The 26,013-nt window shown below is 42.1% G+C and overlaps 1 protein-coding gene across 1 annotated transcript in view; it reads right to left on the reverse strand.

Annotated features, from left to right (window-relative positions):
• Nucleotides 1-6,861: 6,861 nt before the first annotated feature.
• The window catches only part of trrap (transformation/transcription domain-associated protein), a 72,778-nt gene continuing 53,626 nt past the window's right edge, over nt 6,862-26,013 (reverse strand). The window contains exons 64-73 of the mRNA XM_068305315.1: nt 24,465-24,626; nt 20,718-20,808; nt 19,841-20,046; nt 18,354-18,615; nt 13,109-13,334; nt 12,788-13,005; nt 11,903-12,087; nt 10,885-11,088; nt 9,018-9,212; nt 6,862-7,964 (exon numbers count right to left, since the gene is read on the reverse strand). Coding sequence (XP_068161416.1) covers nt 7,680-7,964; nt 9,018-9,212; nt 10,885-11,088; nt 11,903-12,087; nt 12,788-13,005; nt 13,109-13,334; nt 18,354-18,615; nt 19,841-20,046; nt 20,718-20,808; nt 24,465-24,626 — 2,034 coding nt within the window. The 3' untranslated portion in view covers nt 6,862-7,679. The remainder of the gene's footprint in view (nt 7,965-9,017; nt 9,213-10,884; nt 11,089-11,902; nt 12,088-12,787; nt 13,006-13,108; nt 13,335-18,353; nt 18,616-19,840; nt 20,047-20,717; nt 20,809-24,464; nt 24,627-26,013) is intronic.

Here is a 26,013-nt window from a genome sequence, read left to right on the forward strand (position 1 = left end):
GATTATATTAAATGTGTCATTGGTAAAGGGCAGCCCTTTGGATCACCTCATCATCATCACCATATAATGTTGTTAGCTTCTTGACAACATTCAACAATCATATAGGAGGACATCCATTACCCAAGAAGCACAGCAGCTAAATCCAAGCAACGGAAGGATTTGAATTGATGCAGTTTTAGCTTAAAGACATTATGCATTGTGAAAAATGTTTTGTTATATTCTCATTACCGGTGTCCTCTCTAACTATATATATGCTTAGAAACCTAGTTAAATGTAACAAGGTCAGGTAGACTGGAGTCTTTGTTGAACATCTCTAACTTAGAGGAAGAAGATCAAGCTCGGAAAACTTGAGCACCAAAAGTATAACATTTACGGCACAGAAATATAAAGAAGTCCTTGCGTCTTTTTCAACACTGATGCTTAAGACTGTGGAATGTACCCACTCAGGGAAGTTTTGGAATAAGAGAATATAGCAGTGGTAATGAAATATGCCTCACAATATTTAAAGGCATTGCAAGATGAAATACAGTTGCGATGAAGTGATCAAAGATCCTCTGCAGCAGTAAGGCATGAAAACATAGAAACCCAATCAATATATCACTCTTAGAGCTGGAAAGCAGACGGCACACAGCTCTACACTCTACAACCAAACATACTGCATAAGAGTCAAAATCCAAAAGTTCATCAAAAAATTTTTTCAAGATATCTTACAGGCAAACAAATGTGGGTGATTTTAAATTACATTTTTTAAGACCTGATATTGATGTCATAATTGTGATTACATGAAAAAAAAATCCCTTGCTAAAGGGACTCTGGTGTCATTCCGGAATGAAACCCAGTTAGAAATGATTCTGACAAACCTCTTTGTTCATTTAAATCCAGAATCCATCGCTGTGACCTGACTTTTAGATTGAAGAGATTCCTTGCTTCCTTCCTTTAACTATAAAACTGAGCAGCCAGCATGTTTCCAGACGAATCACACAGAACCAATGTGTGCAACAGGAGCAGAAGATTTCTGAAGCTGTGTGATGTACGTATTACGTTTGACATCTGGAATCCTAAACACCACTTAGCCAGTCACTCGTGTGATTAGAACAGAGTTTGAAATACTCAGATCTTAATTTAAGGAACTCAGAAATGAAAAAGATGCAGTGGATGAAGAGACAGAAATGCTCATTTTAATATTGTTACAGCTCTAAAACAGAATGAGTCTCACTGCTCTCCTGCAACTATGAGCGTGACTCCTGAATGTATAATCAGAATGTGTGTAAGTTCAAATATGACACTGTGAAAAACATTTAACCGGTTCTTCATGCACACTAATTCCACTTCAGCCAAGAAGTCAGTGCCAAGATTACTCCATAATTAAAAACGCATCGCTGCTTCACTCCAGAAGTGCTAATTCTGCCAACGTAAGAGAACAACAATGAAGTGTGTTGTTGTTGTCATCCTCAGTGTAGTGATGATCAGCAACCAGGAGTCCCTGTGACGATATGATGTGGGAGGAGCCACTTTTCATCTACACCCACAAGGGTCAATGACAGCCTTATTTATTTACTTGTTTGTCTGTTTGTTTGCCAGTGCTTTTGTAAATATTTCAATAAAGGGACTTTTTTTGACATTTAGCATTATTGAGAAAAATAATGTGAAAAGTAATGAGATTTTTTTCAACATGACATTTTTAAATCAATAAACGTCTTGGCAGAAGCATTGGTGGACTTCTCACGCTTCAACAGTTCACCAAAACCAATTGCAGAAAACAGAAACCAAAAGCATAATTCCACCTCACCTGGAGTTCTAATTGATCTCCTGACCTACAATTCACCGTTCTGGAGCGCCGGGACACTCAGTGGTGACCACAGGTCACTCCAGTGGGAACGTTACTTCAACAGGATCACGACATTTACAGATGTGAAGTGAAAGTGAACATGATGTGATGAGTGTAGTGTGATTTCATTAAAAATGTGTCTAATATGAAGCTAGTATGACTAAAAATCTGATCATTTACAACCAGTTACACTAAAAAAAACAGTACAAATCAAGACATATCCGCTATTTAAAAGAAAGAAAAAGACATAGATCATAAGTTTAGTGTTTTTTGGTCACAGATTTTGCCTGAAGTCAATGGAAATATCTGGATAACATATACTTGGATAGAAATAGATCCAGATCTACCATAATCCTATTTCTGTTGATGACATAAACCACTGATGAGAAACATGACTCCAGCTGGTGGGAGTAGGTTTCCAGGGTCAATGAATTACGTGTAAGAAGTAAGTTTGACATGTCGGGTGAAATGATGTCATCACGTTTTCTCTTCCAGCAGTTTGTCCTGCTGCTGTGGCGGTACTGACTCCCCCCTCGGGCCGGGCTCCTGACGCCATCATTGCCAGTGACAGTCGTCCAGCCCAAATGCTTTAAGCTGCTGCCGACTCCATAACTCACACCTGCCTCTGTCAGCGCCGCGTCCTCTGCCAAGTCACCATAAACCCTTCATTCTAATGCTTCCCCTGCGTCCATGTCCACTGCTGGCTCCTGCTGTTAACACAATAACACCTCCCCAGAAGCACAGTGACAGTTGTTTACTGCTATTTTAATTGTAATTGAATATTTTTTGAAAGTTTAGAAGGATTGTATAATATGCAGTTAAAATAATAAACACTAAATGTTTTTTTATATACTGTATTTAGGGTCACCTGTACATGCATTCTGTGTCAAAATTTGCATGGTTCAATCAGGTAGCTTTAGCAAGTTTGTCCATTCATGGTATTAAATGTTCAAAATCATCACATATGTATGCAGTTAAAAAGAATATAATCATATGTAGGTCTCAATGTCATCTTCAGGAGAGAAAGAAGACAGTTTCTGTGAGCGTAAATGACCTCCAAAGTATATCTATATACTGTATATTCTATCTTCTGAGTGTCTCTAACTAACAAATTTTCAATCAACAGCAGTCAGATAGAATAAAACCCTCTACAAAGGTTCAACAGTCACTTTGAATCAAATTAAACACAAATAGTCGTTCCAAAACAGGAAAAAAGATTCATTAAAATCAGTGCCCTCAGGATTCTATTAAAAACAGTCATGGATCTATGTCTTTAACTGATTCCCTCCACAGTTTAATGGGTTCTTCCCCCTTTCATCCCATCCATCCCATCAAGTATGTGTGTCAAGTTTGTGTGTAACACGGCTACAGGGCATTCATTTTGTCTCTGCACCTAAAAGCAGAGACAAAACAAAAAACAAAAACAGTGAGAATCCTATCTGTCTCAAGAATTTGGAGTCAGAAACCCATTACTTTAGCATTATCATTACTTTAGTAGTTGGAGGAGCTGTAAACTAAAAGAAGCCAAACTAAACTAAACCTGGTTGTGACCTTGCAGTGCATGATAGCGGTATTGGTTTCCTCCTTTAGCAAACAATTTTAAAGTCAATATGTTTGTTAAAATGTCAGCAACAGCCCCATGATGCCATGTTTAATATCCGACAGCAGATATGCAGGCTATTTAAACAGCTTGCTACTTAAATCAAGTTAATGTGGCAGAGATCCATTCCGCTCAGACAAGATTTTGATTTTAACTATCAACTAATTTAAGTTTTAAATACCCCTGCCGCGTCCTTTCAAACATAGTATATCAGCATGCAAATCATTCCTGCAGCTTCCAAAAAGTAACTTTGATTGGTTCCCATTCTTCTGTGCCAAGCTTAAGCAATTAAATCATAATGGCAGATTTCAGACACCAAACTAATAAGCTCTATTCCTCTGAGTGGAAATGCCATCAGATGTCCTAATGGAGCTCCTTCACTGAGTAACAAAACAAATACTCAGCTGCTAGATATGAGATGGGAGTCGTCACAGACTCCAGATCAACACACAATCGTTATTTGATTAAAACGGTTTGTTTACATGAAAACACAAAGAAGCGTCTCCCCCTACTGCGCTGAGACGCCTCATACAATGCAGGGTATAATTGGATGTTGGCTCTGAAAACAGAGGAAGAGCTGGTGGCATCCTGGTCTTAAATGATGAATTGTGAAGAGAGAAAAGAATTGGATTAGGGTGCTGGTAATTTACTTTTCCACCTCTGTTCTCCTCACACTGTACTCGTGTGTCGTCTGTAAGCTCTTATTATGCTGTATCCTAATGCATCACTTGAGAAATATGACAGCTCCTGCAGAAGTCTCCCTCCTCCTATTCCTCCCATAAGTCCTTCCTTCTCCTCCTTCCCCATGGGCCATCCTCAGCAGGGATAAGGATCACTGGAGATGAGGGGAGGGGGTGATTTCATCACCAGTCCCTGCAGTGATCTACGTATTCCTGCTTTGGTGTGTCCTCTGAGATCTCTGCTTTGTGCCAGGGCTGATGATGATCCAGGCTGTACACCTCCACTCCCACTGGAACACATCAATCACCTCCACTCTTTTCACACCACCACAGAAGGAGGGAGACATGGGGATGGGGTGGGTTGTTAAACCTTCTCCTCTGCTTCACATCTGGCAGAGAGAAAGGGAAAGAAAGGGTGGGGCCCTTTCAAATCGACACTGCTGCTCCTGCAGTACCAGTGTGTGGTCACGGTATGCCTTGGAAACACTCCAGAGGACAAGCTGTGACACATCCCTCTGTGTGATTGCATGTGTTCTGCTGTTGTGGATTCCATATTTCAGCTAATCTAGCCGGAATCAGAACAGACACTTGGGGCATGAAATGGATGGAGCCACAGTTTCAAACACAATCACGCGCAAGGAATCTGAATGAAACGCTGGATATTCACCTGAGAAAGTCCCTGCATAAAACAGCAGCCTAAAGATGACCACCATTTATTCTTACTGGTGAGGTAATGGTGACAGGTCATATATCACCCTGGTTTATACCAGCCTTACTATATAGGAAAGGTGCTGTGAATAACAATAACCTGGTAAGTAGAGGAAATAAAATGACAAGTTACTCTTATTTATGTTAAAGTATGTGAAAAAATATAAATGAATTATACAAAAAGGTCACAAAGGTCACATCTCTGATTAATTTTAACTTTTGGTGTGAAGATTTGGAGTAGAGCTGTGTTTGTGCAGTATATTTAGGTCAGTTGTGGGATTAGAGGCTCAGTGAAGGGAAAATTGAGAGTACAAGCACGCTGGATAAAAAATTCCCAAAACTTTATCAGACTGCAAAAGCAAAATACTAATGTTTTGATCCTGAAATGTAAAACCCCAGTACATACCAGATAAGCCCTCTGTGCATGTCGATTTGTGTCTGTCAGATAACACATCTCTGTGGTCCGAAATGAAATATCTCAGCAGCTATTGAATGAATTCTTGGTCTTTTACATTCATGCTTCTAAGACTACAAATCGTAATGAGTTCAATGATCCATACTTTTTTTACAGCACCCCCATGAGGATGGCCTTTTGGGGTCTGACTGGAATGTTTCTGAAACGGCACTTTGCTCACACACTCATTTCCTAGATGATTAATCCCAGTGAATTAATGGATTGTGTATCTCGATTGGCTCTATCAGTCAAAGGAGGTGATCATTATTTTAACAACCAATCGTGTCTTCATCATCATCCTCAGCTGTTCTGTATTTGTGTTGCTAAGTGCACGAGTGTTATCAAGCGAACTGCATCCATACCTGTAAGTGGCATCATGCTGGCTGTATCTTAAGATTACGGTCATCTTGTCTACAAGAAAATCGATGGATGTTATTTCTGTAACTTTTTTCGGTTACTGTTAGTAGAACCAGAAGCCACTTCAATGTAACTTCAGTTTTATGAAACTGTTTACTCGATGAAAAACTTTATCATTTTATGTGATTTTTTTTTCAATTCCAGTGAGTGAATTTTCCTTTTTTTTTTAATCTTACATACTGTGCTGTTATGTTACATATGTACACGGTGATGCCAGGACAAATGATGCGTTATCTTTTGCAAACAATTCCAATCAGAGAAATATGACACAAAAAGAACTACATTATATCCTGCACTGAGCAGTTACAAACTGCAGCCTCCTGAAAACCCTGAGCAGATGTAGATGCTTACCAAGAGGGCGAATCCAAAAAAAAAAAAAAAGCAGCAGAAAATTCATCACATTAAGTTGATTTTGGAGACAAACCAGCTGCTGAGGCCTTTCTTGAGTGGAGCCGAGAAGAAAAATGTCAAAGACAATGTGTAAACATGTTGCGAGGCAGAGGCTGTGTATGTGGATTGTATAGAAGTAAACAGAGATATAGTGTTGGTTTATGAGTGCAGGCACACTAGCTGACAGCGTTTATAAGTCAAGCGAGGCCAGCCCACTCGGAGCTCTAGCGGCACGTATTAATCAAGCACCGGGGGAGAAACGCCTCAGCACACCTCTGCAGGGCTCTCTAACCAGAGGGAGGGAATGACCACAAGGTTATTAAACCTCCACGAGACAGAGCAGCACTTTGATTCAACACTGCTGTGCTGAAATGCCTCTCCATAAATGTCTACTAACTGTGAACCACAAGGATGATGGCAATAGACTTTTTAACGTCAGAGAATGGTTCATCTGGAGTCATTACACAGCATGAGTTATTACCGCAATAATATCCAAGAGTGCGTCTTTCAGGGTGATTATGGCTGTGACAGTGATGCCGTAGGTGTGAGCGGCAGATGGGGATTGGTGGTTATTACTGCTGCCTTACAACTGGTAAAAATAAAAACAGGAACTCGGGAAGAAAGCTAATAGCAGTTCTACGTTATTGTAATTGTGGGCATATCTGAAATTCACAAGATTCATTGGTTGAGATATTTGGTCTAAAGACTCAGCACAAGCTTCGCTAAAAATGAGGCACAACAGCTTCTGTATCAAAAAATGAGCATTTTATTATAACAAAATGCGTATTTACAAAGCCAGATAATAGTTCTGTTGGGAAAAGGTGTTGTACCTTTACAAAAAGAGGAGTGTGCACATACATCCAGTCTGGGAGTGACATATTTGCAGTACAGCTGTTATAGCTTATTACACTGTAAATTAGAACAGTAGTTCTACTTTGTGACCGAAGAGCGAAAGAAATGGGAAATAAACTGGCATGTACATAAAAGTCTGCATTTGGTGGGGATGGAAAACAGGCACCACATTTTTTGTGTTTAAATACAAATACACATTCCAGAAGGTAAATGGGCATCTTAGGAAAGAAAAAAAAATCTGGAGGTGGTTTAAAAAATAAAATAAAAATTTCATGATGTCTTGATGCAGATAAAGTACAACAAAGACATGGTTAATGCAGAAAAAGGGTTTTCTCATCTCTTAAAAAAAACCAACAAACTATACCTACAACCATCTGAGCATCACATTGAAGACAGGGCGACTAACATCAGTGTCCCTTTCACTTAGTTATAAAAATAAATAGAACTTGAAGGCATGATTATGTTTTCTATTTGTTCAGACATAACTATTAAGAGTACTGACAAGCCCTGATCAGAAAACCAATGAGGCAGGCTTCTGTTTCAAGCTGATTCTGCTTAGCAGACGGTTTCACTGCGCTTTAAAGAGAAGGAGTTCATCGGGCTCTGTTACACCGAACAGCAGCACATATTTAACAACGCTTGTCGGTGTTTGTCAGATACATAACAAAAGAAGATAAAAACATCTTTCTCTGCCCAGCATGTCATCCCTCTCTCTCCTCCACGGCGTCCCATCAGACATTTCTCTGGGTGCTACAACCAGGGGTGCCAGGCAGGGTCCATGCGGCACAGATTATCCAGACTGTTTGCTGCGGCCACCAGGGTGTTGACCTTACTCTCTCCTCCCTCGAACTGAGCCAGGTTATGCAGGCGGGTCATGATGGCCGTGACTGCTTTCTGGACCAGTGAGACTAACTGCTGGGAGTCCATATTCTCTGGTTGGCCAGCCGGGGATAGAGGCATGGATGTGTCTTCTTGGGTTTTCTTGTGCCATGCGATGATCTCATCGCGCAAGACTGCCTTCAGGATTCCATCCACCTGTGAGAGACGGAAGGAGATTTCAGACCTATATGTTGGAATGGATGCTGCAGAAACTTTACATCGCAATTTATTTGGTGCAAATAATGTAAAACTTCCAAGCAGCGTGTAAGACGTTTCATGAGATTCCACTCCAATCTGGAGTTCTTACTTCTCAACTACTAAAGGACATCTGTTTATTTATACAGTACATGCAAATCTAGTGGGCAGACGTTCCTGCATGTCATGAGAACTAGAGCTGTGAACCTGCTCAACCCTCGCTTTATAAAAAGTCACTGCTAGCCTGAAACTAACATAAAACAAAGCTGCCAAGTCCAATTAAGGTTGAATAAATCATCCTGAGAAAGAAATTCACAAAGTTCCACATTACAGAGAACTGAAATGCATCACCCTCGAAACCATGATGAGACCACAGCACTAGTAATCATCTCGTCAGTCAGAACATACTGTTCCTCTGCCTGAACTTTGATATTTTAACAGGCAATAATAAGTAACACGGTAAATGAATCAAAATACGTTTGCTGTGTTTTGCTGTTTTCCCCGAGGAAGCCCCTTTTGTCCGACCACAACAGCCCTGGCCTTGGCCTGGATTGATCTGCTTCTCTGGTGCCAATTAAACTCTGCTTCATCCACATCAGTCTGACTTTAAGTATGAGTCAGACCCAAAGCACCTGTCATTACCATCCAGCCGTCTGACTGCCCCTGCTTTCGCTGCATTGTTTGTATGTGTGGCTGTCCCTCTGTGCTCCAAACATCTGAGTCAGTTTAAATGCTGCAAAATTCAGCTGGAGCTCTAATTTGACTACAAACCGCTGCATCCTTTACACGAAAGTGAAATACATCCTGATGCTGCCAGCTGACACGAGCCCCACATTCCCTCCTAAAAAGGTTGAGCAATAATTTTTTTAATTGTATTTATCTTCGTTTTGAATCGTTGTTAAAAGCGCATTTTACAGAATTTTAAAGAAGGATGCAAGATTTTTCCTTCAATACTTAAAGAATCATCCCCAACACATACCCTCCATATGCAAAGGCTAACCAAAATAACCTTACCTTAAAGTTTGGCTGAGCGAAGCATCGCGCCACAGCGATCATGGATGCAGTGAGCGGACCGGAGACACCGATGGTCGTCAGGAACTCAGAGATGTTTGGTGTCAACCGGAACGGAACGGGGCGATTAGCATCCAGATCGCCTGTGGCGTCATTTATGTCGAAGCGGAAGTAAGAGACGTTCAGCTTTCCTGTGTCCTAAAAGCAGACAGAACATGAATTTAAAATTTAAATCAAAGGTCAGTAGTCTCATAATGTGAAGACAGCTCTATGTATAGAAGAGTCTGAAGCTGAATATTTTTGGAATAAAGAAATATTCCAACTCATAATCAAAAACAAATTTAAAAAAAATTCAATATTTATTTTACAGCGTCCCCTTTGACCACTTGGGAAGTGCAAGAAAATAACTCCTCTTCAGAAAGGCTAGTGGAGTTACAAAACAAACTCACACCAATGAAATGGCTGCAGTTATTGATCTGAATACCCCGGACACAGTAACACGTCGAACTACAGAAGAACATCTATAACACACCATCCACTCTCACTGTTCTCTCCCCCAATGCTCCCTGCTGACTTAAACATATACAGTCAAGTTTTCATTCGTAAGCCTGCATTTATGTGCGTGAGGAGCGCAACACAAGCAGCCATTCCAGGAAAGATAAGCTCCTTTATATGAAAAGGTGTGTAGCTCTGACAGCTTTATAGCAGAGCATTTCATTCCAGCTCGAGCTCCCTCTTCTCCCATTTTACCTCTCCACCCCCACCCCAATTCTCCTTAATTCCCTTCACTCGTGTTTCTCTCCCTCTCTGTCATTTGCTCTGCCAGACCCCAGCAGAGGGCTTCGAGGCAGTGGGCTGAGACGCCAGCAACCCCCAGGAGGCTCAGATAAGCCCGCAGACAGTTGGCTGTGAAACCAGTGCTCTGAATTCTAAATCGCCACAGTAGCAGCCAGTAAATGGCTTTATTTCGGAACCGGAGTAAATGGGATGACGAAAAATTTAGTGTAGGGCATGTCGAGACCTGGAGCCGTGAACTTGACTGGGAGAACAACTGCCAACACTATGGAAGGAGAGGAAAAGATTTGGACAAAAGGAACGGCACGATGTGATGACATATGAGACCTGATGAATGGCTGCGCTAACAGCTGATGAAATCAATAAAGGCCAACTTCAAAGTATCCTAAGGTGTCTGTTTAGGCAGGGTGGGGCACGGCGGTACGCCTGTGATGTCCTGTCCTGCCCCTGCTTGCTCTCTCGCTCGTTCGCTCTCTCTGTTTGCGTGTGCGTGTACTCTCTCCGTACCGTAATCCTCCTGTGTCTAATGGGATTCGTGGAGTGGAACAGGCAGAGAGGGGGCTTAATACCGCTGCTTAGCTGCCCGGAGGAACGCCTGTCAGCAAAGGCCGATTAGGATCAGAAGGGAGGTCTGGCCGACTGACAAAATCATCTTTAATAATGACTTTGAGAAAGCTGTCTGTGGATCCTGAGTGCCAGACAGATGTGTGTATGGACTGAGAGGTTGTGGCACACACACACACAAACACACACACACACACACACACAACACATGGCCTCTTAAATTGAATCGTCTTTGGTAGCTGTAGAGCAGAGAGTCTGAATATAACATTCTGTCAAAACATCGTCTCTCCTGACAGCAGCAGCTGACTGATAGGTCTGGCATGAATGTCACAGGAGAAAATGGGTAATACACACGTCCAGATACGGAGAAGGTAATGGTGATCCCATAATGCATCTCTTTGAGTGTATATCTATTGAATTAGCCCCATCGCACAGATCCTACTTGCCCTTCACAAGTACAGTACAGTCCTAAGGGCTTCTTGCCTGAGCGTGTTTCACACGCGTCTCCTACCTGTGCGATCTGCAGCATCTCAGGGTTCAGTCTGTTGAGATGGAGCATGAATTCGGCCAGACCGATGAGAGCCAGCTGGATAGTGAACATCTTCCGGAACGTCCAGTAATCAGTGGCGTTGGGGAACGTGTGGAGCGCCCACTCCTTCAGCATGCTGCGAGGCACCATGTTCCCTTGCACCTCCTTCAGGATGTCCCGTAGGACCTGTGAATAGGCACCAGGAGAGAGCAGATGTCAAGACACTTCCCTGATCCAGCTAACCCCAGGCCTTCCATTCATACTCGGCTTCATCTAACAGCATAGTCGACCCCTTGAATACGCTGCTGTCAAATAAATATGATTCTATTTCTGAGGTTCACCAGATCAATGCTGAGAGCAGATAATGTTGCAGCTATCAGACTTGTCAATAATACATGTCAGGAGTGGAATAGATCTGAGCCATAAAAACAGGCATTTAGATCCAGAGATAGATTTCTCCACCAAAAACAAAGATTCATAGAACAAAATGCAGCACAGCCACTTAGAGGTGTATCTTTCATCTTTTAGGTGGTCTCCATCTAAAAGTTTGCCATCTTGAAGAAAACCTGCACAGCTGGTAATAAATATTACAAGTCCAATTTACTACTAGCTTACCAAATAAACATGACTGATCGCCAGAATAAAAGAGATCAAAATCCTCCCTGCCCAGTGGAAAAACAAGCACTTTTAATATTGTAATTTGTAATATTTATAATTCCCCGAAGAATGAAGTGTTTCTCTCCAGCCTCAGAAGAATGATCTTGCTTATGTGAAATAAAGAATGTGAGAATAAACACGATGATTGAGAAATTGATTGTGAAAAAGTTTGAGAGGAGATTATTTCTCACGAATCAGCCTAAAATGCTAACATACTTAAACACAACCTGGCTGGCAAAGCTACTATAAAAATACGATTTAATTACCCATAATTACTGTCGATGCAGTGCGTTAAAACCAATAACTAGTATGTCTGGTATGTGTTTGCGAGTTGCCTTCTTACCTGGTGGCTGGCCTGCGTGCCTCTGGCCTGCACCGTGGCCAGACGATCATAATATTTTGTAATGGGGTTGTCGTGTTCGATGCCCTTTTTGGCACAGCGTTGTTTGTAGATTTCCACCAGTGACAGAGATGACGGGTTGTCCTCCACTAGTCGCATCTGAGGCGACACTGCCACCACTCGGGGCACTGGAAATATGGAGGAGAGAGGAAGGAGGCAGGTGAGGAAAAGATGGAGGGGAGAGCAGAGGGAAGAAAAAAGATGGAAAGGGTCACGAAAGAAAAAAAAAAAGGGAGGCAGTGGGGAAGGAGAGAAAACACAAACTGTTAACGTTCGGTGTCTCTTGATGCAAACAGTCAGTTTCATCACAGTGTGAACCGCAGATCTAAACCTACAACTAAAATATTTCATCTCTCAACACCAAGCAGCTTCACAGAAGGTAAAAGGATGAGCATGAGTCGTCCAGTTATGGTAGTCTAAACATTTTCATACACCAGCATCCTGACTTAAATCAATAGCAGCTATTCCAGTTGGGAGGAAATGGGATGGAAGGGACTGCTGAATTCCCCGTCCATATTTCTGTTTTAAACAAACCAATCAAGTGCATAAATGGAGAGGAGGCAAACATCTGGGTGGAAGTAAACCACAGGGAGATGACAGGAGAGGAAATAGTGCCTGAATGCAAATTGAAATGATGTGGTGTGAGTCAGACAGGAGACAAATAAGGGAGGGTCACTCGTCCATTGTTCTCAGTGCTTGAGCAGCACCGAAGCTTATTGTGTGGTTTAGATCAGATCTGAGGTGAACACGAGTGTAAAATAGCTTCCTAATTCCCCAAGAAAAACTGACATGGTATTTAAATAAAAGATCATTTTATCATGGACCTACCAGTGAAGAAGAGGTGCCTCTTGGTGGTCTCCTTCCTCTTCTCCAGACAGGGGTTGAGGAGGCGGAGGAGCTGCAGGACCCTCTCCTCTCGGCGTGACTCAGTCAGACAGGCGTCATTCATCACCAGGTACGGGTAAATCTTTCCATTGTGGCCGCGGATATAGAGACGGCGTGCTGCTGTATTGTGCTTCTGGACAATTTCCACTCTGGGCATGAACCTATAAGAGAGCAGAAGAGTAGAGAACAGTCAGACGAGAGAAGCGATGCTCATTCAGAATTTCACAGCATTTGGCTCAGGACTAGTGAAAAAGAGACCTTTACCTGGCAATTTTGATGTAATAGTGAGTTGGTTTGGGCATGAGGAATTCCCCGGGGATCTCCACTTCAGCTGTTTGTGCAGAAAAGTTGCTGAGGAAGCGACACTTCTCCTCAATGAGGAAGAACTTAGGCAGCTGCTTGGTCTTGGCCTCCAGAATCTTGATCCATTTCTTCAGTTTGGATATGAGATTGTGAAGCTTCATGGAGCCAGGTACGCTGAAGTCAAAGTCTTTTAGAGAAAAAGGAGAAAAAACAGATATTGCTGTTGAAGCAGAATCTCTAAATTGCTGTATTTTTACTTTTATCTCCTTAATTCCTCAACTCTCCCGGTGGAGTTTGAGGGTTTACGATAAATGTCTGAAAGCAGAAAGTGATATTAAAAATGAAGAAAACAATAATTCTATGGACCAAAGTAGATGCTGGCTGCCAGGTGAAACCCACAGGCTGGCTAAGGATGGTGGAGTTCATGTGTTTCACTTTCACCTTCTATAATAGAAAGTATAGGGAACAAAATGCCCTTCAGCAAAGACACCGATATTTTCCACTGGAGCTGCTCTAGGCGCCAACAGTACAAGACTGTAACATAGTGGGCAGAACTCGTGTGTGTGTGTGTGTGTGTGTGTGTGTGTGTATGTGTGTGTGTGTGTGTGTTTGTGTGTGAGACCCTTAACCCCTGCAGCAGATATGTGTTCCCACACCTGTGCTATAAATACACATATCGTTCAAAGTAAACTCACCAAATAGAGCGCTATGGAGGTTTAAAACATAGGCAAACAAATCTGGCTCCAAGTGGAGTCAAACAAGACCAAAGAAAACAGAAGAGGCATTAATAGAATCAAAGAGAGTAATGTTTGAATGTTTGATTTTAGTGGAAATGCCTCCCTACTTGTTTGAAACTACAGTTAAGACTCATTTAAGTCAGCTCACTGTTACTTACCTAGAAACATGGACCACAAGCACTTTATTTTTCACATTGATGGCTTAGAGCAGGGCAGTGATTAAACAAGCTACATCTGGGAAATGTCCATTCTAAATATTGTGTTGCACTGTTGGCCACTCCGCTCCAGCAGTGTGGCGCATTGCTTGAGGGAACTTCACGGATAAGTTATTCACGGCAGAGTTGCAGCACAAGGAGAACGTTTTGCTCCATCAACTTAAAACTCTCAGTTGGAGTCTGAGAGCTGATTAAATTAGAGCTATAAAAATGAGAGTCTTTAAGTATTAAATTTCTTGTTTCAAGTCACAACTCAATATTCCACATAACATATTGTGATGAGCTGCAGCAATAACAATGGAAGGAGGGGAAGCGAAGCAGGTTTTCCATTTTAAAAGTAAAGCCCCCAGGACATTTAACGCACACACACACACACACACACACACACACACACACACACACACACAAACACCCACACGCACACACACACCTACTTTTTCAGTGCACCCTGTTGTGCTGCCTGTTATAATGAATCCATGAAACTGCAAGGCCTTGCCATTTTCAGCCTGTTCAATCTCTCCCAGAGTGAGACCTCCTAATACTTTAAATAAGCCCTGTAAAACAGCCAATGTTCTTTTCGGAGGGGCCCTATTTTGCTATCTGTCTACCTGCATTCTCCTGCCACAATAGTAGAGGGAAAATTGAAACAGTCCTGAGGAATTCAACAACTCAGGACCATAAAAGCGTACGATTCTTACGAGCAGAAGGAGGCAAGACATTCCTGACTCGTTCGAATTCATGAAGCCAAACAGTGATATAACTCTGTCTTTACTGGCTCAAAAACATTCTATCTGTTTAAATCTGGAGGCAGCTGCAGGTATACGGTATGTTACTACAAGTCCTGAAAATACTAAAATATTTAAAATACTTCAAAACTAAAGGTGTCAAACTTGAATAAAGAGCCTTCTGAAACAACTCCTTACCTATATTTCTCCCAGCTGTATTTATAACCTGGCACATTCGATGCGTTTGAATGCTTCGACGCAGTATTCGCTTGCTTCACATCTACACACATCTAGCACTCAGTGGTGCATTGTGAATAACGCAATATGTGACCAAGTCATGGAGCGCATTGAAAAGTCCTCTGAAGACTGCACAACTTCAGTTCCAATACGCTGACACAATCTGACATGTCCTTTTCATTTGAATACATAGCACATGTCAGATTGTGTTAATGTTCACACATTAACATTAGGACAGATTTAACACGAAAAAACAATGAAATTCTCAGTTTAGAATTACCCCAATTGGACAAAGAATATTTGTTCTCCAAATCTTAATTATGTGACAATACTAAGCCTGTAAATTGTGCATTCTCCAGCCAATGGAAGGCGGCCAGTGAGACCAGAGAAAGAGTCCCTCTCAGTCTCACTGAAATCATCACTGGAAAGAAAACGGTATTGTACAGGAAGCCAAGCTGCTCTCTGCCCTGTGAGTAGAAACCAGGACTGGTGTTCTGCCCTACCTGACAGAACACAGCGAAGGATCTGCACCGATGCATCAACTTACAGATCCAAACTCTATATAGAACCATCATTCGCTCAGAGGTGTGTGTGTGTGTGTGTGTGTGTGTGTGTGTGTGTGTGTGTGTGTGTGTGTGTGTGTGTGTGTGTGTGTGTGTGTGTGTGTGTGTGTGACTCAAAGGGTTTTCTGGCAATAGTGGCTCTCATTTCAACCGTATCACCGGAAACTCGCTGAATTTAGGTGCTGAGCCAAACTGCTATACAGACTTACATTTAAATATACTAAATGTCATTTTAGCATGACAAATGACTACGCAATAGGCAGCGAATTAACAAGCGAGGCAACTTGTGAATTTCTCAGAAAAAGAATAAGAAAAAGCTCTGACAAAAGTCTCTGAAACAGATCCACTGCTAAAACAGTAACTCATGCAAATAGCATTTGCTGTAATTGGATTTGAATGCCTCCCCGCTTGCCAAATGTTATATGTGCACACATAAACCCATATTTTCCAGCCCACAAACCCTGTGAAAGCGAGTGGGCCACTAACGTAGTGAGGGGAAAGGGAGCCTGGCTGCTCTGTAAACCCTGTTTGTTCCGCTTTGGAAGGCTGGTGTGGTTTCAGTCCCTCTCGGCCCCACTCCCACGTCACCGTGGGGAACAGCTGGCATGCGATGGTCGGCAGGCACCCTGTGAGGCAGAAGCTCTGGTGACGCCTGGCTGCATGTGCACAGCTGGCTCTGCAACATCTGGTGAGATTCCTCAGTATGCCACTCATGGATCTCACTAACTCTTGTTTGGATTGTTCATTCAGTCGGTCCACGCCGTCCACATGCTGATGCCATCACACTCCTTGTTCTTTCTTGTGCCTATTGTGCTCTGTTCTATAACCTCCTCTGTGATTTTCTAAGCTCGTCAGCTCTGGCTCATCCACATTACATTTTTCTCTCTGTTTGAATAAGGTGATCACTTTTTCACTCGCTGCTTTTCATCCTCTTGCTGTCCTTGTCCTCCTCTATCCCAGGGCCAAACACATTAGCTCTATTGGCCACTCTCAGAATCAGTGGAGGGGAAAAGCACTGGAGAAAAGCACTGGAGAGCAGAGAGAAGAGAAGGAAGGAGAGGGAGCAGTTGTTGTGCAGATACGCAATAAAAGAAGTGACTGGGCTGTTTACTGCAAGTGTAATTCAGTCAACATGCATGTGCTGCCAGTCGGTAGCAGCTGAAAGCGGAGCTGCTTATTTGAACGCTGAATTTTGGGTAAGCTGCAGACGGTCCTTGTTTACACCTGGTCCAGTGAACTGTGCTTCAACTCTCTGATGCAATGGAAGAAAACAGCAGGCCTCCAAATACTGGAGAATGATTGTTTAGAGAAAAACGTCTCCGAGGAAGCCTCGTCTCAACCAAACCTCCTCCTGCCCTGTTGGAACAAAGTGAATTTTGAACGAATTTTTCTTTGAAATATGTTAATCCAAAATTGGGGGATGGATCAGAAAACTCGCTCTCAATACAGAGCGTCTTTCAACTCATCTTTGATGCCACATCAGTGTAAAACTCCCCAGAGACAAGGTCGGTGAAGCAGAAACTCTGCAATAAGGTATTTTCTGAGATTTCAGAATGAAAATGTGGTCAATCTAAAAAATGCAAATAACAGGATATTAAATAATATCAGCAGGTCGCAGACACTTGCATCATCCTTGACGCTTGTGTATAACTGTAAAATTGGATGAAGAAGCTCCCATCAAATAAACCAAGTGAATGTTTGTCATAATTGTACAACGATATCAGTACATTTTAGATCCTCTTTTATCATCATGCGTCGATGATTTATGTGGACCCACACAGACAAGGACTGTTTATGTTAATAATTCATCGACAATTCTGCCCTTCAATTATTGATTCTTTGTAATGAGAACATATTGGGTTCCCCTCTATTGCTTCATCTCTGCGTCACAGTAGCCTCATGGATTACAGCTTCAGAATGCTCTGCTACCTGGCTAACAGGATTATACTGCAGGCAAAGCTAGCAGCTCTAACTGTAATTAAAGACCGCTTGAGTGGTTGCTTTTGGCACTTAGCCTGACTCTGGTTACACAGCGTTTACAGTTCAATACAAAACGGTCAAAGTATGGTGGAAATTATTTTTGCTCTATGGGACTATAAACCTGCCATGAGAACCAATTTGATTGCGATGTAAAAGAAATAAAATAATTTAATTGCCGTTTCAGTAAGAAATGTAGTGAAACTAATCACGTATTAAAAGACTTTTAAAACCAAATAAGGCTAAGGCTGAACTTTAATAACCCCTCAAATTGTTTTGTTGGTTACCTCAATTACGGCACAGAACACTGATGTTCCTGCTGCTTGAAGTGATGCCGTTTTTCCTGACAGTGCTGGTGTGAGCAGCACAACAGTCCATGTGTTTTTAAACCGACTTGTTCGATAAATCGTCATGGAGGCCGTCTCATCTGTTAAACCATTGCAGGGAAACTGTAACAAACAAGCTGCACTTGTCATCGTAAGGTGTCTGATTGGAGGTAGAAAAAAACACCTCGAGGTGTTGTTTTCAACACATGGCTGAAGTAAAGCATCTCACTTTGTCAAAAGGTAAGAAGAAAACTTTGGTCACAAATTTCACGTTACGCCTCTTCAAATTTTCACATTTGAGTGGAAAATGCTTCAGAAAGTGAAGCTAAAACTGACTTCACACGAGAGAGATCCTCAACAACTTTCTTTAAAGTCTGTTTTGTGCGGTTGTAAGTTAATACAATCCTGAGTATATTTGACACCAACCTGTTGTGAACTGTCCTTTCAGCTTCTGAAAAACAGGATCCTGAGCCGTCGCCAGGGCCCGCCGAGCCAGTGACTCCGAGGCGGCACTGGAGAACATGGTGGAAACGTTGGAGACATTCTCCAAGCCAACGCCGAAAGTGCTAACCAGCTTCTTGACGAAGTTCAGTGTGTGTGGCGTGATCTTGGCATCGGACACTGCACCGCTCTTCTCAAAGGCCACTGAGTAGCATTTAGCCAGGCCCTGCTGGAGCTGCCTCAAGACCTGCAGAGAGATGGAGGGCAGAGGAACAGTGAGAATATCTGATTCATCATAGCATTGCAGAAACTCTATTTCATTTAATTAATCGCTATCCATTGTGTGTGATTTCTGAAAATAGGATACAAAAAAGGCACAAAGACATCTGCAGGTTTCCCTTGTAAAAAAAACAAACCAAAAAAACAGTGATCAGGGATGTGTATTACGTAGTAACAAAAGTGAAGGAAGGTGATGATAGTGAAGCAAGTCTCTGCTTGTCCTGTGGAACGAAGCATAGCACCTGCAGCTGCTGTCGAGTGCCCCAAACCATCACAGATAATCACACAGACACAGACACACACAGACACACACACACCAACAAACTTCTGGCCCTAAATCCCTTAACCCATCCTACACACTCACTGCTCCCATCCATCACCTGTCTCCTGTCTGCCTCCTGCTACCTCTTTCTCCTCGTCTACCCCTCCATCCACAGACTAGCTACCGATAGACCGTATGTGGAAGCTGCCTTGCAAGTATTTGAAGTGAATTTGTGTCTACAAACTACAGCATTTCCCGCACTAAAGACGCGCCTAAAAGCCTTTAATTTTTTTTAAAAAAACGACAGTGTGCCTTATAATCCAGTGCGGCTTATACATGGCAAAGCTTTAAAATGGGCCGTTCATTGAAAGGTGTGCCTTATAGTCCAGTGCACCTTATAGTGTGGAAAATACTGTTCACTGATATTCACACAAAAACGCTGTTCAATAGGATACTGCCAATTTGGTCTTGAATAAAATCTCCATCACAAAGTACAGTATATGACAGCTCATTAGTTTACTCGTGCAATAAGAAGCAGTGTCAAATATTCAGACAAGTCAGGACCACACCTGAAGTGGAGCCATTGCATCAACCCACCAGACTGCGTGGAGCAACAACCACACACACACACACACACACACACAGACAAACACACACACACACACACACACACACACACACACACACACACACACACAGACAAACACACACACACACACACACACACACACACACACACACACACACACACACACACACACACACACACACACACACACAACGTGGCCACTCCAACTCATTTTCACACATAAGCGGAGATGCGTGAAAATTCTCATAACTAGTTGTATTATTTTCTCACCATCTGATCCACTGAAAACACACAAGTAGCAACAGCGTATGACACGGACAAAAGCAACACGTTGGTTCTCACCTCTTCGTGCCAGTTCTCCCTGAACCACACCATCTGGTCCACGATGCCCTCCAGGGAGGACAGCAGGGTGGGATGCAACTCCCGCTGCATGTGCATGATCCGGCTACAGCGCCACATTGGGGCAGTGGCCCGGATAGGCCCCGGGTCGGAGGCTCCTGAGTGAGGTTGGGCACCCACCGAACTGGGCTGCTGTGGTCCAGATGCGTCTGGAGAAGAAGAGTTAGATACAGGAACGGATGAGTGGTTGAGAATGAATGTGACTGGGGAAAACCAGGAGATGGGGAGGTTGACAGGACTCAAAAGCAAACCGGACGATAAAAAGTTAAGTCTGCAGTTCCTTTAACTGCTCTCTGGGATGTTAGGTTACATTGTCGTTTCTAGATAACTCATCTGTAGATCTCTTTACGTATAAAGACATGATATCAACATATTCACACTGAAATGTCTAAAATGCCTAGACCTGTGTAATATGTAACTGCATTATCCGTAATGTTCAAACCCGGACAGTTTAGTCATTTTATTGAAGTTAAGTGGGTTTAGCTGCCCTCTGAATGTTCAGAGTTCAAGATGACAACGCATAAATGTCATAAAACTCACACCCAATAATTTATCCCTGAAGATTTTAATTGGTGATGGTAACAACTCCCATCAACCCATACTAATTCGCATCATTATCAAATGTATTCTTTGTTTATTCTGTTATTTGTTTATTTTGATTAATGTATTCTTGTTCTCTGTTTTTGTTGTCGACAGATCAACCGCTAAACAGCAGAAATTCAGCATTGTGTGTTCAGTGACGAATAACAGAGCTAGGGAAAAGCTACCACCGCTCACACTGTGTTAATGAGGAAAAATATAGAAAGCCATGTATACGTACCACTTTTGTAGCGCTCCCGCTGCTCGATCTTGAGCGTCAGGTAAAGAGTGCGGATCGGGAAATAGACAGCCTGGGGGTACACTCGTCCCACCTAGCAGATAAAAGAGGGTCACAGATTACATTTCAAAGACTCCCCTCAGGACCATAAAGGAGAGAGAGAAAGAGATACTGTATGTGTCAGAGAAGGAGAGAGAGAGATCACGCTGATATAGCCAGAGCCCCCTGCTTTAACAGAGGGGGTGTTTGAAGCTTTGAGTCGGGGGAGTTAGGCAAGTTAAAAACAAGTTATGGCTGAATTACAAAACTGAATGTGACTGATGATGAAATTTCCCTCAAGACTTCCAAGAAAAGTCACTGACAACATTGGAAGGCTTAATGGTTGAAGTTGGGGCATGAGAGATTTCAACTTTGAAACACGTAGAAAATTTCCCTCAAACTTGAAGCACTTTTTTTTTGATGAGTAATGGAACAGCAAAAATATGGTGTCTACCTTTGGTGGGTGGCAGTGGCTCAGTGGGTTGGGACTTGGGTTCAAGTCCCAGACAAAAATATGAAATGTGGACAGGTGGCTGGAAGGGGGTTCACAGTTCATTCAGGTAGGATTACTCTGGTGCGTGCTTTCTGCAGCAGTTCAGAAAAAAGACCATTTTCTGAAGTCGAAATCCCGTATCCACATAAAAGTTATGCTAGAAACAAGTTAATCTAAGCATAAATTTCTTTCATAAATTTCTTTTAATATATGTACATTTAATAATGTAAAGGAACACGTAGGTATCCTTCTGTCATCATCCATTCATATGGGTCGAAAAGAGCAAACTGGCAAAATGCAGACACGTATAAATCTTTAAAACAAGCGTTGAAAAAGCTCAGAACAAATTTTCAAACGCATCTTTTAAATGACGGCAATAAATATTCCACACTTGACAACATATTGCAATCGAATACAAGAAAGGCAATCCGTGCATCACATCTCTGTTATCGCTAGGACTCCAACAAAGCGAGTGCCTAAAGGTAGAACATGAGCTCTGACAAAGCTCACAAAGATTCGACACATTTGAGAATAGAGATCTGACATTTTAAAACTAGAACCAGCGATGAAACCAGATAAGAGCTTTTGCTTTTAAAACACTTCCACCGGTGCTGGTCATAAAGATGAAGCCGTTGTCTAAACATAAAATCAGAAACATATAGATAACAGCGTGATTAAGAACATTCAAGTTTTTTGCCAACCTCATTTCCAATATGATGCCCCAGAGAGTTCTTCCTTCACACAGTAAACTGATAAAAATGCTGACTATACAATAACCATGTTGTAGAGAAACAGGTTTTTCCCTGAGCGTCTATCTGTGGAGATTTGTGAATGCAATGGTACCTACACTGGACTTTTGTAGAAGATGAAAATAAAAAACTTCAGACCCTCGATATAAAGGAATAAAGAGTTATTTCTACGGCTCAACAACAGAACTCAGTTCAGCACGAGGAAAAGTGGGTCAGCGATGACTCGTGATGAAGGGTTATAGAAGAGCAATGGCAAAAGAAAGAGAAGAAGCTGTTTCAAATTTTAGCTGAAGGCTAGATGGATTTTAGACTTTAACATTTCACTGATTCTATCCACATTCCTCTGACATCCAGCCAGTGTCTTCAGAGAAACTCAAACTGTACAGATCCCAAATTACACAAAAACAAGATCAACCTAAAAGCTGCTGGTGTCGATGTGTTGGCCCACGGCGAACTAAGATATACTGCAGTTCTGCTTAGGCAGCACTACTAGCAGAGCTGCTCCAGATCCCAGCTGCGTCTCAGATTTCTCAAGACATAACTCAAGACATCAGGATAGGACATCATTGTCAGACTCCCCTCTCTCAATCCATGTAACTCGATATGGTTGGTCAGCCAGCGGTGGCGTGCCATGAAGGTAGCACTAAGGCAGGGGAGACAGTTGGGATTAAAGAGCTGGTGAAAGAGGCTGCTGCTGCTGCTGTCAGGCTAAGCATGGACAGCCTGGAGACCATACAAACGGGAAGAGTGAAAATTATTATTAGATTGAACTACAGCTAAGAAAATACTCTCCACTTCCTCAGGGGTAGGTAATTTAGCTCTGAAGCACCTTCAGTCAAACCAAAAGCTTAGAACGGTTCCTTAATGGCTATTATAGCTGTCTGTGGAATGATTCCAGTAGAATACAGGAACACTCAGAAAAATTATTGTAACTTCCTCCTTCCCCGGCAAAATTTAAATGAATACAAATTTGCAAAGATCAAACATTAAATTGGGGCACATTTACACAGCCTATTGGTATATGATATTCTCCAAATACTTAGGCATACCTTTTCTTCATCTTATACCTTTCAAATTTCTATACTGCACATAAAGTAAATGAGTATTTTTTGAGATTCACCTTTTGACAATGCTCCAAACAGAGCTAAAAGGAAACAGGAAGAGGAAGCTTTAAGTGGCAACTAAAGGAACTAAAGATCAGCTGGCTAATGGGAAGATAACAAATCTCATATTTTGGTCGAGGTAATATGGTCTAAGGCAAAGAGGGTGAACTGTAGACAAAAAGGAGGGTTGAGGGAGGGTGGGAGAGCGAATGTAGGGAGAGGTGTTTCGATTCTCTGTTAACTTCTGATTCATCTTCCCGCCTTCCCTCAGGCGCTCCTCTCCTCAGCTTCATCAATTTTTCAACATACGTTTTTTTTAAACATCCCACCGCCACAGAGAAACTCTAAATAATTCAGGTGAGGCAGCACAGACAAAGCCCACCATGCATAAAAATGCAGTTTTCTCTTTACATTAAAAAAGGAACAAAGAAAAGAGTGTCAAACTTTTGCCCTTCAGTCATTACAGAACGACAGGCTGAACCAAAGGAGGGCTGGATGTCTCTATATTCATATATCAGAATATCTCCCCATCGACAGGCTTTCCTATACAGTATATGTTTAAATGACAAGCCATCAATGTGATGCTTTATCTTTGTATGCATGATAAAAGTCGCCTGATCATCTCAAACGGTGTCCACCTTTGTACCATGCTTCATGTTGAAAATTACCAACTCGTATTTTAAAAAGCACATTCCTTCTCTATTTCCTACATTCACCTTCTCTCACATCGCGCCCGCTCTACTGAGAGGATGGCTGGCTTTCATAACCCACTACTCTTTGAAGATCACCCACTTCAAATTGTGCAGAAGTAATACTTCATTAAGCAAAGCAAATTAGTCCTCGCTTTAATTGCTAGGTCTGTTCCTGCAGTCTGGATGTGTAAGATATTAACTTTATAATAATTTCTCGAGCAAATAATTTTAAAACTAATTCACCAGGGATTGAAGAAAGCCAGTAAACTGCTATAAACCGACAGTGACAGAATATGCTTAATTTTGTAAATAGAAAGTAGGAAAGAGGCCACTTTGGCATGAATGCAGTTAATTTGTCTTGATTAGAAAGACATGCATGAACAGCAATGCTAACACCCCAGACAGATGTGCTGCACCACCATGAATGCAAGAAGCCAAGTGTAAAAAATATGATTGACTGGTGGGTGGGAGCCGACATGAAATTGGTAAAAACAAAATATATTAGCATCACCGGAACAGAAGAGAGTATATGAAAACGAAAGATAATCAGTACAGCCTTCTGTCATATCTTTTCAACAAATTCTTTTTATCACAAAAAAAAAAGAACAAAAAAATCTCAGTGGAAGGGGCATCTTGATCTGGTGGTGGGACACGAAAATTTGAAAAGCTCTCACCTGGCTGATGAGATTGAGCAAAGGTTTGCCTTCCGAACCAACCAGGCAGGTCAGGAGCTGTGGTATCCATGCCAACCACTGTATGGGTGGGACTCCAATGCAGTACTTGTCCACAGCATCTGCCAGAGTGTTCTTGTCATCAAAGCTGAGGAGCCAGAGCACCTACAGGTATACAAAAAAACAAAACAAGTGAAAGAGATATGTGAGAAGAAAAAAATAACACCGCAAGGCAGGAAATATTCCGTTCAAACTAAAGCAACTACTGTGAAACACTACAAAGGAAGGGGTAGGGTCTCTATTATTCATCAGACTATTGCTGCTTCTATGGTTCTCTTCACAGCTGGAGCAATGAGAAAGAGCATCCCTGACAATGCTTAATATGATCAAAGTTGAGACCGTGTGGAGGTGATGTCTCCTTCCCTGGTGTGCTTGTGTCTGCTTCTACATTATGATGAAGACATTAACCCCCAACAACCACCACCCACACTCTCCGGGCTCTCTTCAGTGGGCCAACTCCGGTACACAGATGGTGTATAATTGCTTGTAATGGCTGGTCGTCTCACTTCAACCATTAGACGAAGCACTGCCAACCTAGCTTGGCAGCAAATAGAGAAGGGTCACCAGAAAAAAACACTAAATTGGAATATGACGCTGGTAGCAGGCGTGATTAGAACAGATAATGATAGTGATGGCTTTTTCCAACACTCGGCTGTATTAATTAATTTTCATCATGGAAACTGAGGTTGTCTCTCTCATGTCAGATTCAGACTACATAATAGTTTTGTCCTCCAAAATGTTCTATCAAGAAACACTGCCAGATTAGCCAATCATAATGACATTAATGCTTGCCAAAACATCAAATCACTTCATTTGATGTCAGATCACTGGGGTTTGTGACCATTGTGAGGTCTCCTCTACCATGTTAATGATATTATAACAAACCAAGAACCTGTTTGGTCTGCTCGGTGTCACGTTAATTGTTGACTCTGTTATTTTGTTGGTGCATTTGATAACAAATTCTAGGAGATTAAAAAACACACATTACTTCAAGGCCACAATATTATTTCTCACTTTCCTATTCTTGCCTGGCACGGGGAATTTAGTGACTGTATCTGCAATGCATCAATATCAGGTTACAATCCTGTAATATAAATCCAGCATAAATTAGCAAGACTAAAGCTAATTATTGCTGCCAAAACAGAAAAAGATTCCAGGTTTGCGAAGCGAAGAAAAACCTTTTTCCGTCGACAAATGCTGTTGTATTGAGCTGCAGTCTGACCTGATGTTTCTGCACAACAGGACTCATTGCTCTGTCATATTAAGAATATATATAGAAGTCTTTCATATGGAATGAAGTATTTGTGTGCCGGTGTCAAAAGGTGAAATGCTTGTTAGCGAAGAGTCCATTTCTTTGCCTCCCACACAAGGCCAACTCAACTGGTATGTATGATCTGGCTGTTAGAGAAAAGCCAGCCCATGTAGAGGGTTATGGGATTGGAGTGTCAGGGGGGGCCATTAGTCTGTTAACTCCCCGTGCCAGAGGATGGCC

This window comes from Antennarius striatus, chromosome 21 (genome assembly GCF_040054535.1).
Source record: "Antennarius striatus isolate MH-2024 chromosome 21, ASM4005453v1, whole genome shotgun sequence".
Classification (NCBI taxonomy): domain Eukaryota; kingdom Metazoa; phylum Chordata; class Actinopteri; order Lophiiformes; family Antennariidae; genus Antennarius; species Antennarius striatus.